At 37.7% G+C, this 15,283-nt stretch overlaps 1 protein-coding gene across 2 annotated transcripts in view; it reads left to right on the forward strand.

Annotated features, from left to right (window-relative positions):
• Positions 1 to 15,283, forward strand: part of CACNA1D (calcium voltage-gated channel subunit alpha1 D) — a gene marked incomplete at both ends in the record, with an annotated part of 175,702 nt that overhangs the window by 135,155 nt on the left and 25,264 nt on the right. For both annotated transcript variants that reach the window (XM_084269485.1, XM_084269484.1), the window contains 8 exons: positions 8,677 to 8,715; positions 9,136 to 9,264; positions 9,946 to 10,011; positions 11,710 to 11,801; positions 12,045 to 12,204; positions 13,160 to 13,287; positions 13,402 to 13,498; positions 15,011 to 15,113. In XM_084269485.1, the coding sequence (XP_084125611.1) occupies positions 8,677 to 8,715; positions 9,136 to 9,264; positions 9,946 to 10,011; positions 11,710 to 11,801; positions 12,045 to 12,204; positions 13,160 to 13,287; positions 13,402 to 13,498; positions 15,011 to 15,113 (814 nt within the window). The remainder of the gene's footprint in view (positions 1 to 8,676; positions 8,716 to 9,135; positions 9,265 to 9,945; positions 10,012 to 11,709; positions 11,802 to 12,044; positions 12,205 to 13,159; positions 13,288 to 13,401; positions 13,499 to 15,010; positions 15,114 to 15,283) is intronic.

Here is a 15,283-nt window from a genome sequence, read left to right on the forward strand (position 1 = left end):
GTCATTTAACTGAAACAGTTCAGAGAAAAAATATTTAAAAAATTATTTTCCAAGTGGTCCATGTCAGGAACCCAATTATTAGGATCCCATTCCTCCATTGAGTAGCAGAAACAATACCCTTTACTCCATTTAAACAGTACCTTGCTTTTGGAGCTGTGAATAGTGTGGCAATTAACTTTCCCAGACACTTAGAATAGAAATTGCATTTGAAAAAAACTGTGATCTCTTCCAGACATTCCAGGATAAACAGGGGGGGTGGGGGTGTGGAATAGAAAATGCATCATTGTCAAGTAAGAGCTGTCTAGAGGACAGTTTTTGGCTTTCAATGCACTGTTGAGATCAGACCACCTCCTGTGAGCTTGGATTTGTCAGGCTGGTCTTGATTGAGGCCATGGCATGATAAAAGATTTTTAAAAATTTTTTTCTATCTCTGTGAGTGTAAACAGCCTGTACCCACAGCCCTTCCTACCCCCATAGCTACGGGAGCTGTGCTTCCACAACAGTTTGAGGACTTCACAGTTGGCTGGGTGAGGTGCTGAGCACGAAGTTTTGGCACAAATCTGGATCATGGTAGAGCAGAAATGAGAGGGTAAGGCAGCTGCCAAAGGAAATACTTCTTACCCTGTGCCTGTACAGGTCTTCCTTCAGAGCATGTTAGCATTGGCACAGACATCATCAGGTAGTGGTGGTACCTGCTGTTGAGAAAGTGATGCAGAAGGACCTTAGCCTGACCCTTAGATTTCAGACTGATTTTGCTCAGCAATCAGTGGGTGTCCATCAACTGAAGGAACCTGAGTTGACAGGGAGCGGCAGTCAGCTTGGAACGGTGTTGTCCCACTGAAACATTGCTTAAAACGTAATTACACTTCACAGAGCAGACTTCTAAAAGCCGCTTCTAATTTGGTTTTGGTTTGGGGTTTGTTTGTTTTTCTTTAGGGCTTCCCTCCCTCCCCCCCCCCCCCCCCCCCCCCCCCCCCCGAAAAGCTGGGATTTAGATTTTCAGCTCAAGTATTTACAATTTACCCCGTCTGTCCATTCACAGCAGTTGTGGTGTATTTGAGGAGCGCATAAAAAGACCAATCATTTCAAATAGCTTTCCCTGATAACTGTAAAATATACTTCGTGGTAAAGAGAAATAGCTCAAATGTATCTCTGTGTCCACAGAAGATGTCCCTTTATTAACTGGGTCTTTACCCCTGTATTTAACCCTGTCTGGAGAGAGTTAATGTGACAGCATTACTTGTAACAGGTCACTGCTGAGCTCCCAGCTGTGAAGGACACTGTCATTTCAGTACTTCACACAGTTGTCCTGAAGATCTTCTGGAAATCCAGTGGTGATCTTCAGGAAAAGTACACACCCCAGTCAGCAACTAGCACTGCCATTTCTTAGTTGCTCGTGCTATACTCACTAGAGAAAAAGGCTCATCCTTGATGTCTCCTAGTACCACACAGCAGAGTGTTTGTGTACTAAGTATTGTTTGTTTCTGGTCTTTCCACTTCTCTGTGCTTTGTTTGTGCCAGTCATTAATGTATCACAGTTTCAGTATATTTCTGGGCTTGATTTCCCATTTTCAACATGAAAGAGTGAATAGTGCAGAGTGTCTAGGGAAATTTCTTAAATGTTTATTGCTTTTATTGTTTTGATTCTGAATTATTCCTACTCCATTAGTTTTGTGTAGATTTCTGTAATCCAAATTTAGTACTCTTTAAAATTTTTTTTTGGGCGATCTGGATCGTGCCATTCCACCTTTACTCCTTCTGTAACCTGACAGTGATCCTGCAAAATCTGCGGCTCTGCTAAGATGCTAACAAGACTTTGGTTTCAATGGGATTTCAAACACAATTGAAATGGCACCTGTGAAAATTCCTGCTATAGAAACTTCTTAAACTGAGGAAGCTTAACCTTGTTTGAGGGGTGATCTGAAACAGAGTAAATTGCTAGCACTAATGGAGAATCTGATCTTGCTGCAGTCATAACTGCACCAGTACAGCCATCTTATTTGATCAGTACAGAAGAGTTGAGAGAATGTGAATACCCAAAAACAATGTACTCAGGGTTGTGTATATCATTGCCTCGTGCTGTGGAAACTTGGCATTGTTATGATAGTCTAGCTGTGTACATTTAGACTACCTCTAAAGGCCAGCAAATTCTAGTGTATATATAGTACGTGCTTGTATCTCGACCATTTTTATTCAAGTTAGTCAGTTGGACTTTCTAGTTGCATATCAGCTTCATTTCAGTATTAAATTCTAGAAATTAAATGTCATCTCTTTTATTTTGTTGTTCCTTTTCTTGGGTTTTTGGGGCATTTTTAACTTTTTTTTTTTAAAAAAACCCTGCTATTTTATAACAATGTATATGGTGCCCTGAGGCTGATTCTTCTGATCCAGTAACCTTCCATTCATATGTAATCCAGGAATTACCTTGATTTGAATATTTTTAGTACCTGTGGGAATCAGTGTTTAATCTGTTCAGCGGTTTACAGAACTGCTCAGCATCCTCAAGGACTGGATCAATGACCAACTCTAGAATAATGAACCTCCTTAGAGCAACATATATTTTGGCAATATAGTATTTTCTGTGGTTGTTTTTTTCAAATTTCCTCTGTCAGTTGACATCCCTTCCTTTAACCAGTTCTTCTTTTATTGAACCTAATTGGTTTTCATGTTCATTTTATTTTTAGAAATTTTTAGAGGCAAGTATGTATAAGTACATATATATATATGATATAGCAATTTAAAAAAATTAAACCCACTACTAAACCCTATATAATTACTTATGGCGTTTGTAACCTTCTGTTTTAAAAAAGTTTCACATATCACACAATGTCTTGTGTGGCCATAAAAATGGTTCCTTTTCAAAGCAGAGAGGTGATTGAGACACACAAGATGTGGTCAGTCTGTTCTGGGAGATGGATATTTGTAACTTCAGACAATGAGAGTAAACAGATTGAAAATAAATTCTGAGTAAATGAGTAAGTTCTTAAAGTTGAAATAAAGAGAAGTTTAAATCTGACCTGACTGTATATAATTTATCTTATTTGTCAGCTCAGGAACCATTTGGATGACCTGCACTGACTTTAGAGGCATGATCACAGTTACAGTAGTAGTCACAAGGGTTTTAATGCACATTCTTCAATTCAGTTTCATTTGCCATTCATGTGGTGCCAAAATGTCAAGAAAAGAATGGAAAGTTCACTTTCCTCCTCTGTGCAAATACTTGAAGCAGTCCCCGTGGGACTGATTTGTGCTTGAAGTTAAGTAAAATTTGAGGTCTTTGCTGAAACAGGGTTTAAAGGAGCAGTATTGCTAACTTCCTCCAGAGCCCCTCAGGAAAAGCTGTTTGTCTTGAGTCACAAATGAGAGGCTAATTCAATGCTTACACTGCCGTAACAACTAACAGTGCTGAGTAGCAATGTCATGGGTGAAAAAAGCCTCCCACAAAACCAGAACTGGCTGTTCCAGCATTTGATTTGAAGGAGCGCTGTTAATACAGTGAAGTGCACTATGCAGAGCATAAGGCTGACATGTCAACAGCAGGAGGCTCTTCTCCTTTGCCAGGCCTCCAGCAGAGGGTGTGCTGGGAGGGCTGGAGCTTATTTTGATATAGTTGCCCACTCACCTGGTAACCTGTGGGACAGCTGATCTTGCTTGTGTGGAGGAGTGGATTAAAAACTTCCTATGTGCCTCCTGCAAGAGATTCTTGATTCCAGGTATAAGCAAAAGCACTGCAATTCAGGTTGAATCCCACTTCGTGCATCAGTATCACATTAGACGTTATGTTTTGTTGCTAGTGATTGATATTTTTGAATACTGCTAACATATTCTCTGTACTTTTGCAAATGCATTTCTTTAGACTTAAGGATAGGTCAGAAAAATACATTCTCATATGGCTTTGCTGTTAGTATGAAGTTTTATTGCAGTGGGAATTCCACACTGTGGTGCAATACTCAATTTGGAAATAGAAGTAAATTTCTGAGCTGCTTTAATGACAATGTTAGTACTACTAATTTATTTACTTTATGGCACAACTGAGTGTTAACTATAATATGCTATGCCATCAACATGTTACGAACTTCATTTTGAACGCATCTTCTACAAGGGAAAAGATACCCTTAAAATTTTCTCTGGGATTCTTCAGACTGATTCAAAATTTGTACTAGATTATATATATATACATTATGTATATATGTACATTATGTATATATATTTGATTCATGTTGAATGGAATACAGAGAACACTGATAAGAAAATGAAGAAAACTACTAGTTAGCACATTTGAATTCCAGTAATTAATCTCCAGGCTAATTGTACATATATATATACACACATATGTGCATACAGACACATGTACGCTACATGTTTCTTAAGATATTTTGGCAACCTGAATGCTTTTTTATATATTTTATTGTCATCATATGTATTTTCCATTCAGATGTTTCCTTCTGTATTTGTAATCATAGTTCCATCATCATTAGGCATTGATTTGTTTTGGCATACTCTCATACCCTGTGGCACAATCTCTAAAAAAGCAGCATGTGACCAGCACCACAGACTAATACACACTGGTTTTCACTGTTTATTTTTTCTTAAACGCAGAGCTACAGTTTGCTTCCAATGCATGATGCAATCTTTTTCACACTTCATAGTTTTAACATTGAAGCTTTTTTTCCATTAGGATGTTTATTTTGAACTTTTTTTGCAATGTGAAGAGTGTAATGAGGAATTACCGTTTATGAAATATGCTGAATTTTTCATGTGCATCAATAAATACTTGACTGAAACTGGTAGCAGGTTTGCAAACATTTTAATCAGCAAGTCAAAAATTTTGGTTAGTTGTTGGTTAATTTTTTTGATAGTTGGGATTGCTTGGGGGGGGAGGAAAGCTGCTGTGTTATTTTGATTAAGAAAAAAGAAAATTTGTATGTTACTGCTAATTTAGATATTTAAGAATTGGCTTAAAATTTCATAGTTGTGAAGTGCTTTGCTGGAATAGGCTCAGTGCAACTGGCACATGGCTGATAGAAAAGGTCAAATGATGAAGCAAGTCTCTGTCCCTCATGTACCTCACTGCAGTGCATCCCTTAGCCAAGCAGTGCAAGCAGGAGCTGTCCACTTATTCTAGCTGTGCCCATTGCCAGACTTCCAGCAGTCATCCCTGAAGTGTGTTTATCCTTTTAGGAATCACATAGTCCCATGGGGGACAAGGTGATCACAATAATGACTGGCCAGTCCTGAAGCATTTGGGGAACGAGTAGTATTGGGTTGGTGGAACGTGAGAGGAAAGAGGAGGTTGTAGGTAGATTGCCTGACTGCAGGAAATATTTAACATGCATTCTTGTCAGCAACCACAGTCCAAAGAGACACACTCTGCTCAGCCTCCCCCGTCGCCCATCTCAGGTCCATTTTAATACTTGCCCTACCTACGTGTGTACATGTCAGGTAATATGACTGAAGTTGCAAATAAGAGTATGTGTTTGGGTAATACGTGTTTTTTCCTTATCTGTAGGAGAGATGTTATCTGTTACTGTCAGTCTGTCTGTTATTGTGTTATCTTACTCTTAGTTTCCCAGATCTTAGTATTCCTTCATGCTTCAGGGATGCAGAAATATGTTTTCTCATAGATGAGCATTTCCTTCATAAACATATATTAATAATGTTTCCTTTGTGGCATGTCACTATATTAGCTTCGTTATAATTTGTTAATAATATGTTAATAATATAAACCATGCTGCTCTGCTGTCACTGGAAAATGCCAGAGAGGATAAAAACATAAGGAGTGCTGTCTTTAAATTGTTAGTACCCAAACCACTGGGCCAACAGTGGGAAGAAGTAGGCATTTTCAGCACTGGCGGAAAAAAAAGTTCTGTGGTATCAGGAGGTTTTGTTGTTTGTTTCTAGCATCTATCTCCATCCTGGTATTTTTGTACAATTTAGTTTTAGTAAACAGGGTACTTTCCTTTCTCATCTCTGGCTTGCTCTGTCCAGTACCCCGAATTTATAATCTCTTGCATATGACATCCTAAGACTTCCCAGCAGCAGCAGATCAGCCCTCAGAAATAGGCAGTTAAGTACTGCTTAGTCCAGAGGAGCTTCAAAAAAGTGCTTTATGAGAGGAGCGTGCATGACACACTCTTGGGCACACACAGACGCATTCAGAGCCCTTCAAAGAAAAAACTATATTTGTAGTCTGTTCCTGAGCACTTGAGAACAGTCCACGTAGTTTTCGTATACTGATCTCTGGCTGTTTTTTCAAAATGAGAAATAAGTCATTATTAAGGTAGTTATACACAGAAAAAGAGTTTTGCCTGACTTTTCCTTTTGTGAGGGTTTTTTCATAAGCAAATCATAATACATATTTCTCTTTTTTTTTTCTTTTAGAAAGCAGTTAAATAAAAATCTGTAGGACTAAAGTCTCCTTTTTCTATTCTTACCTATCCCATTAGATATTGCTATCATAATACTGTTCCTACCTTATTTAGGGCCCAGTCCTTCTAAAAAAGGCAGCAGGAATAAGTCCCGGATGCAAGATCCAGCATTTTACTCTTTTTTTTTTTTTTTAGTGTTGATTTGCAATTATATCTGTCAAAGACTTAATTTAATATTTGATGGTAGAATGGTTATGGTTGGAAGGGACCTTAAAGATAATAAGGTTCATATATTGAATGCTAATTAAGTCTGATTAAGACAATATCAAGCTAAGCATAAATCAGTCATCAGAGATTAATACAAATTTTAGTCTTCCTCTGCAGTAGGTATAATGAAACCCTTTGTTTTTAAAGGTTTCAGATAAAAAGGAATTTTTTTCTGTACCAAAAGTCAATAGTAATGTAAGTCTGTGTACACTAGTACAGTTTTGATTGATTCCGTGTTTTGTGGTATTTTTACATTGATGCTTGTGATTATGAATTTCTCCTTAATCCATATTTTTATGGTTTTATTTCAAATTGTTGCAATATGCAGGAATTTTTTATTGCAGCAACCTTCTTTCATTGGCAGCATATTTTTTGTCTATTTTATATAAGTGCTTACAAAGCTTAGATGTTACAGCTGATTTTACAAATACTGTGTTTACTGAAGTGTAATGAGGAGATCTGGGTTTTGGTTAATGCATCAGTTTAGTATTAATCCCTTAAACGGTTTTAAAACTCTCTGTTTCAGAAAATACTGATATCCTGGTAGGATAGTAATTTATACACATGCAGCTTGCACATAGCTGAACAGTTATTTTTACCTGATTTTCCCCTTGTGATACCTTTTTTTTTTTCCTAAAGTCATAGACAAAAAAATTAGTATTTTAATAAATACTGCTAATGATCTGACCTTGTTAATGTACTACCTATTCTTGGTTTTTTCACCACAGTAAGCTTCTGTAGTTTACTGCCCGTATTTTCAGTAGAATCAGCTCCTCTCTTTTCTGTTCCTTCTTCCCAGGTTTTATCTTGGGTAACAACAATGCTTGAGATTTTGCTCAGTGAAGTTATGGCATTGAGAGTGTGTCTGATGTATCCACAATGTGTTGGAAGTGGCACTGAGGAGGCATTGTGGTTATTGCTGCTATATGTGACAATAATTGTTGCAAGGTGCAACCTCAAAAGGAGATTATTTTAGGCAAGAGAGTAAGACCCATCACTTGGATCCAACATCCAGAATCCCATTTGTCTTAGTGCTATTAATGTTTTTAAAGATGTTTCCAAACAGTTTTGGAAGAAGCTGCTGTGACTCTGTCAGTGCACAAGCAAGCATAGACAGTTGATCCTTTAAGCTTGGCTGAGTGTCTGTCCCTTAAAAGGCTATTGAGGCGGTTAGACACAGACATTAGAAAGAGAGAAGTGAGTCTCCTCTTCACAGTATATAGAGTTTCCTTCTGTGAACAAGAAGTTGGTGTGTGCCACTCTCCTCCCCATAGCTCCTGAGGGTTGTACAGATCCAAAGAAGCTGATCAAACCCTGAAGCCCTTTCCTCCCTGATCCTGTAACATCAGCAGAGGTCTATGAGTATTTTGTAGATGATGAGGGAGTACAAGTATTGCCTTCTCATTTCCACCTCTGTGGGAGAGTTAGCCTCCATGCTATTGTGCTAAAAATGTTTGTCTGTCACTTGGGCAGAGTGAAAATCTGTCCTTTTACAAAACCCGATGATCATCACTGAGTTAACTCAAGTGACTTATTTTCTTTAAGGGAGCTCCCGATGTGATAAAAAACACAATTACTCGAACACTGTTAGATTCAAGTGATGGAGTAATTGATCTTCATGAGCACAGCAGAAAAGGGACCTTGAAAGGCTAGTTTGACCCCAAAGCTTTGTTCATGAGTTTCTTAGGCTTAATGCTACAATGTCATTCAACCTGTGGGGAGCTGATGGCTAATGTTGTTTGGTTTACATAGGAGCAGATATTTTATTTTGTATTTACATTCCATTGTGTTTTTTAAACATGTTTTATAATGCCAGATTTTAGTATGAGTCAGCCAGTAAAGTTTTAGTATGAGTCAGCCAACATGAAATGCTCAAGGGAAGGTTTTAATAAGGATATTACTGTTTTGTTTAGGAAGTATATTGAGTTGTAAGATGTTAATTTACATTTAGAAATGAAAAATGTCCTTCCTTCTGTTTATGGTTAAGCTGATATTTTGATTTTATTTGATGTTAATATTTAATGTTCTTAATTTCTTAAAGCCAAAGCCAACTGAAACAGTCACAACTGATGAGTCTGGGGTAAGATTAGTAAACTGACCCCAGTGGTTTTACCTCTACTTGAGTTTATTCTTTTTTTGCCATGTCTATTTTCCACCAATTTTTTCTGTATTTTTCATAATTGTCTTACTACAAAGGTGTTATGCAGTGGTTTGCATTCATTGTCAATGTACTATTGAAGTCTACTACAAACAAACCCAATATGATCCTTATTAACAAACCAGAAAACTTGGAAATGCATGTGATGTGTGAAGCATTTCTACAGGTCCTGTGTTTTGAGCATGTAATTTTTCCTTTCATATCATGCTTATCAAGGTGAAAAGGCCTTCAAGATACATTTTCAAATTTTACCTCTTCCACATTTGCATTTGATGTTGTTTTTCTGGAAGTGTTGCATGTTTGAGTTTGTATTTGGTTTGACTTCTCCATGATGCTCTTCAGAACTCTGAAGACAGCGCTAGAATCTCCATCACTTTTTTCCGTCTCTTCCGGGTGATGAGGTTGGTGAAGCTGCTTAGCAGAGGAGAAGGAATCAGAACTTTATTGTGGACTTTTATTAAGTCATTTCAGGTTAGCAAAATTTGTTTGCTTTATAATTGCAACCATTTGTACACTACATTTTATGAAGAAATACCTTATAGAGTGCAAAAAGCATTTATTTTGAAATTCATACTAATAGTGTATTTAGAGATATTTACATGCTACTGCCAGATCAGTTTCCCCAGTTACTTCAGTGAGTCCAAGTCATTCTTTTGTCATTTTATATTAGCTGTTACCCTGAGATTACAATGGTACTTAACAAAAATTTGGAATATCTAAAAGGGATAGGATAGGTTTAACACACAGAGGTCTTCCACACCTTTTATATAAAACTGGTTTCATAAGTATAAGAAATAGATATTTGAATCCTTGCTTTTGAAAATCTGATGGATGGGAAGTTAATGGAAATCTGCAACTATACAGATAGCTGTATCGTTGTGTTATCAGAATCAGTAATGAAAATAAAATTAAAAACTGCTAATGATTCTTCCCCCTGGATTTCTGGCAGAAATAATTTAAAATATAATGAAGCTTATGTGTAAATTGTATGCAGCCGAATATTAAGAGTGACAGGTAATGACATCTTAAGCACTTGCATCAGAAGAAAAACCTTGGGAAAGCCTGTGTTGTATGGAGAAATTATTTTTGTAAATGAAAATTGAAATTATGTTGTGAAATTATTAAAAGACAATATACCTGTCCCATTTCTAGGCTCTGCCTTATGTTGCCCTTCTGATAGCCATGCTGTTCTTCATCTACGCTGTCATTGGAATGCAGGTAACTTGAGAATGTTTTTGGCTTGAAACCAAAGTGCTGTGTTGGCTACAATGAGACTAGTTTCCGAGGTGCTAACTGACACGTCCCTCTGACAGAGGTGCTATATACAGGCAGAGCTTTCAGAGCAGTTGAAAAATCTTCTTTTGGCTGTGATACTGAGAGTCATGAAATGCGAAAAAATGCAAGAGAAGAGCTTGGTTTAAGTTTGTAGTATCTTGGTTTCCTGAAAGGAGGCAGCCTCTTTCATGTTCTGTGAAGTTTATTCCCCTGCATGGGTGTATGAAAGGATGGGTTTGTTTTAGCCATACATTTGTTTTGGGAATCAGGCATTAAAACTTCAGCTTTTGGGGTTTTTTTAATGTTTTGCCCATGTGAAAAGAGTAGAATTGCTAAAATAATCTAGCTGAAGTTTTAGGCACAGCTGAGCCTGAGCCTGTGGTTAGCCCAGAGTAGGACACATGTACCAGATGTACGAGCATGGAAAGTAATTTGGTAACAGAATGCAGAAAGGTGTCACTCCTGGCACCAGCAGCAGTGCCGTGAGGGCAGAGCAGGTTCTCCAGTCTACTACCTGGAGAGAGATAAAAAGGAGAAGCCCATCTGGAAACCATTCCTAGTGGTTGTACTACTGGACTATGTCTAGTGTGAGGGTGGGATAGCTGTCTGTGAAGGGTCTGTACAGACTGCAGGAAGGCGGCAGATAAAGGCCCTCAGCATGGAACTGGGATCTGGAGTGCAGTTTGCATGGCAGTCTCTGCCACACGTACGATCTAGTGCTTCCTAGGGAGGTGCCAAAGGAGTGCAGCTGAGTGATCATGTATCTGTACTTTGACAGGGGTTCCTGTTAGGTCTCCTGAATTTGGGCTGCAATTCTCTCTTTGGCTTTGTTGTTTTGGTTTTTTTTTTTCCTGTGGTAAAGCCTTAGGATAGCTCTGTGTTCTGTAAAGCTGTACAGATGCTTCCTTTTGTGTCAAAGTTGTAAAGTTCTTCAAATCAACACAAAGGGAGGACCTAATTAAATGGAATGAATTGAAGAAATAAGCATGAAGAGTGGTTTTCTTCCAAGTCTTTTCATCATTTATCCAAAAGCAACATCCTTACAGTCCAGCAGCATGTACATGGAGCATAGTGGTGTTAATCTCTCTAAATTAGGTAACAGCCTTCAGTCTATTGTGACAGTATATAAATATGTCAGGGAAAAAGAATGGTCCTTTTTGATGCAGGAATTGCAATTTCATTTTGAGAAGCAAAACTTATTTACCTCTGTGGCTGTACAGGCTGCACAACCTCTCTGGACTTTGTTTTCTGTCTTGGTACCTCTCTCTGTTTAGGCTTGAGGTTTTATGTACAGCAATTATTTGTTACTACAAGGATGTGTAATGTTTAGCACAGTGGGACTTCAATTTAGAGAACAGGGTCTAGTTGCTAGTTCAATACAAGCAGTATTTTCCCACCTGGAATACAGGGTTATGTGTTAGTATTATAGCAGTCTCCAGACGCCAAATTAAACAATTAAGAATTAATCTTGTACATGTGATAAATTACTGCATTTACATCACTATCAGGAAAAACTGAAGTGAGAAAGGAAAGTATATTTGTGTGTTTCTTATACATATCGAAGCAAGTTTGGACTGCAAGGCCTACAGCTTCTGACTGTGCAGGTCACCAGAATGAGAGTCAAATCCTGTTTTATTGTAGGTATTTGGAAAAGTGGCCATGAGGGACAACAATCAAATAAACAGAAACAACAATTTTCAGACTTTCCCTCAAGCTGTACTACTACTCTTCAGGTGAGTAAACCTTAACTATGATTTATTGCATTAGTTTCATTGAAGTATGAAATGTCTGTAGCTTTTGTACCATGGATTGGTTCAAAATGTGTTTGCAAGTGAGAAATGATTTAACATAACAAGCACATGCTCTCTGTGGCTTTATGCTGAGCATCCAAGCATTTGACAGAACTTAACAAGTTAATGCATCTTTAATTCTTTTTGATAAAATAATGTTTAATTTATCTTTGTAACCTTACAAAGGTGTGCTACTGGAGAAGCCTGGCAGGAAATAATGCTGGCATGTTTGCCTGGAAAACGATGTGATCCAGAATCTGATTATAATCCAGGGGAAGAATACACATGTGGAAGCAATTTTGCCATCATTTATTTTATCAGTTTTTACATGCTTTGTGCATTTTTGGTGAGTCTAGTTTGTGCTTATTAACAGAAATTAGCTTTGGCATTTTTACTTCCTCCTGAGCCAAGAGTAGTGGGTTCAGCAAATGACTGAAAATCCCATCGCTAAAATATTCTTGCAAGGCTATGTTTTTCTGCAAATGGTCTTCAATCCTGTATCTTACGCTGATTTTTACGTTGAGGGTGGTGAAGCACTGGAACAGATTGCCTAGAGAGGCTGTATATTTCCCATCCCTGGAAACATTCAAGGTCATGTTGGATGGGGCTCTGAGCAACCTCATTTAGTTGACAATGACCCTGCCCACCGCAGGGGCATTGCATGGATGGCCTTTAAAGGTCCCTTCCAACCCAAACTATTCTTTGATTCCAAAAGCTAAGTTAACAATCTTTTTGTCTGCTGTTATTTAATGCATTTCTCAATAGTATTACTAAATATTCATCGAAAATAGAGCTGTAATTCTTTTGACTTACTAGTAATGCTATTTATATTATTTAGTTTTGGATTTGTGTCTCTACAAGTGCACTCAAACGATGGCACATGAGACACAAACAGTAACCTTCCTCCCCTATTCATGGAATAATGAATTATTTACTTCAAAATAATATCTGAAAAATATTTTTCCTCACTGCAGCTGTCTGGTCTAAGAGGGTTGATAAGTTATGTTCACATTGTCCTTGCAAAAGGAGAGTGGTCCACATTCTGCTGTTCTGTAACATCTTCTGTGTTAACAAAACATGTACAGACGTCTTATTGTTGTGACCTTAAATCCTGTTAATACAAAAGCTCTTTCCCAAGATCCACACTGTGTCAAATAATTTCTATGATATTTGATGGTATTTATAAAAATCATAATTTTTGAGATCACTTTGTTTGCATTCTTAACTTGCAACCTTATAAAATTTATTTATCTATTTTTTAAAATGGAAATAATAAAATTGTTCTTAATTACTTTTTTTAGATTATAAACTTATTTGTGGCTGTCATTATGGATAATTTTGATTATTTGACACGCGACTGGTCTATTCTGGGTCCCCATCATTTGGATGAGTTCAAAAGGATATGGTCAGAATATGACCCTGAAGCAAAGTAAGTTAGATCAGAAAAATCTTATCAGAAACATGGTAAAAACAGTAAAAACAGAGCATAGTGTAGCCTTTGGAAATGGATGTATGGTTGATAACAAGTGTGTGTTGGTTCTAGGGGAAGGATAAAGCATCTTGATGTGGTCACATTACTGAGACGCATTCAGCCACCACTTGGTTTTGGCAAATTATGCCCTCACCGAGTGGCTTGCAAGGTAGGTTTTACCTGACTTACTTTCTAGGGGTGTCTCTCACTTCAGTCAGGTCTGCCAAATATGTGTCACGTGTGCACAGCAATCCTGTCTGTTCACAAGGTCTCCTTCACTCTCAAGTTTTCTCTTTTTTTTTTTTTTGCTGGCTTTTAATTTAAACCAGCAGAATTAGAGAAATTTCTTTCAGGATACACATTTGAGTGGTTACCACCACAGCAAAGGGGTCAGTCTGTAGATCTGTTATTAGTCAATTAATGGCCCATATGTGAACTACCTCATCTCAGCATTTCTGGTGACCCAGTAACACTTCTGATTTCTCTTCAGTCCCAGGGAGGAGAGGATGGTAGTTTAATTGACAAGTTTAGATACAGTCGCGTTCATTACAAGATTAGTGCACATGAACCACAACAATGGGATTGAAGAGTAGGGACTGCAAGATGATGAACCAAGCTGAAGTGAGTAATGGTGTGTGACACAGTATGTGGCAGTGAGTGAGAAGACTGAAAATTAAAGGGAGTTTAAAATTATGTAGAATTTGTCAGGCATGATATGTAATTTAGATGAGGATGAATTGCATTTTTATGTAAAAGTTGTAAAGCAACAAAAAGGAGCTGAATAATTACATTACTTAAGGGCTTCAGAACTACAGATACTGAGGTTTTAACAATTTCGGTAGGCATAAGATGAAGCCTTTTAACAAAAGGGTTGTTACAACAGCACTGTCACTTGGATTTGTTTTGTATCAGTTTCCTAAGTAGGTAAGTTGACATATAAAACACTGGGCTTGAATGGCATGCCACAAGGCAGACTGAAAGCAAATCTATACATTAAGATAAATTAGCCAGTTGAGTAATGCTTTTAAACCAGAATAGAATAAAATCCAAGTTAGGCATTAGGAAAAGATTTTGATAAATTAAATAGTGTTCTTCTGACAAGGTCACAGCTGTGCTGCTCTAAAGATGAACTCTAAGGCAGAGGTGGACTAATCCAAGGAGGAAAGCCCCTTTCATGCTAATTCAGTGTGGATAGCATGAGTGATACACAGCATCACTGAAGTGAACCAAGAGAGGTTATACAAGACAGACCTGGTGCTATGGTGGCTCATGGAGCATGGGGCTGGAGTAACCCATGGAAAACTGGAACATAACTGCAACAGGAGTGCATGCTCTTAAATAACTGCATGTGTCCTTAACACTTGCATAATGTGACTTAGTCCAATCATAGCTAGGGACTGGACTTCAGTGTTTGCAAGTCAACTCAATAAAAGGCTCATGAAAACTACAGGACAGTTTTTGCTCCTGTATAAGCATGCAAGTGATTCAGATCAGAAAAAAGCAATTTGGGAGGTTTCTTTACACAGCTAGGATGGAAGACTCAACTTTTTTGAAGCCTTGTGTTATTTTTATGCCTCTCAGTTGGTATTATTCTTTGAACAGCTTTGCAGAAATGAACATTATAAGAGATTTTTTTCAAACAAAGCCTCATCAAAATTTATTTATCTTTTCAAATTTGCAGAGGTTAGTAGCCATGAATATGCCACTAAACAGTGATGGAACCGTCATGTTCAATGCTACTTTGTTTGCTTTGGTTAGAACTGCTTTGAAGATAAAAACAGAAGGTAAGGTTCTCAGCTCTAAAGCCTTGACTGCACTTGTCAGAAAGTGTAATAAAGAAAAGTTAAGATTTACTTCATTTGTTTTATTGGATGTGAGTCAGGCTACCTTAATCTCACTGGATTTGGTTTGCTTTTCAGTCCTGGATTGTACTCAGTGTTGCTTGGAATGATTT

The sequence above is a fragment of the Gallinula chloropus genome, assembly GCF_964237585.1.
Source record: "Gallinula chloropus genome assembly, chromosome: 12".
Lineage (NCBI taxonomy): Eukaryota > Metazoa > Chordata > Aves > Gruiformes > Rallidae > Gallinula > Gallinula chloropus.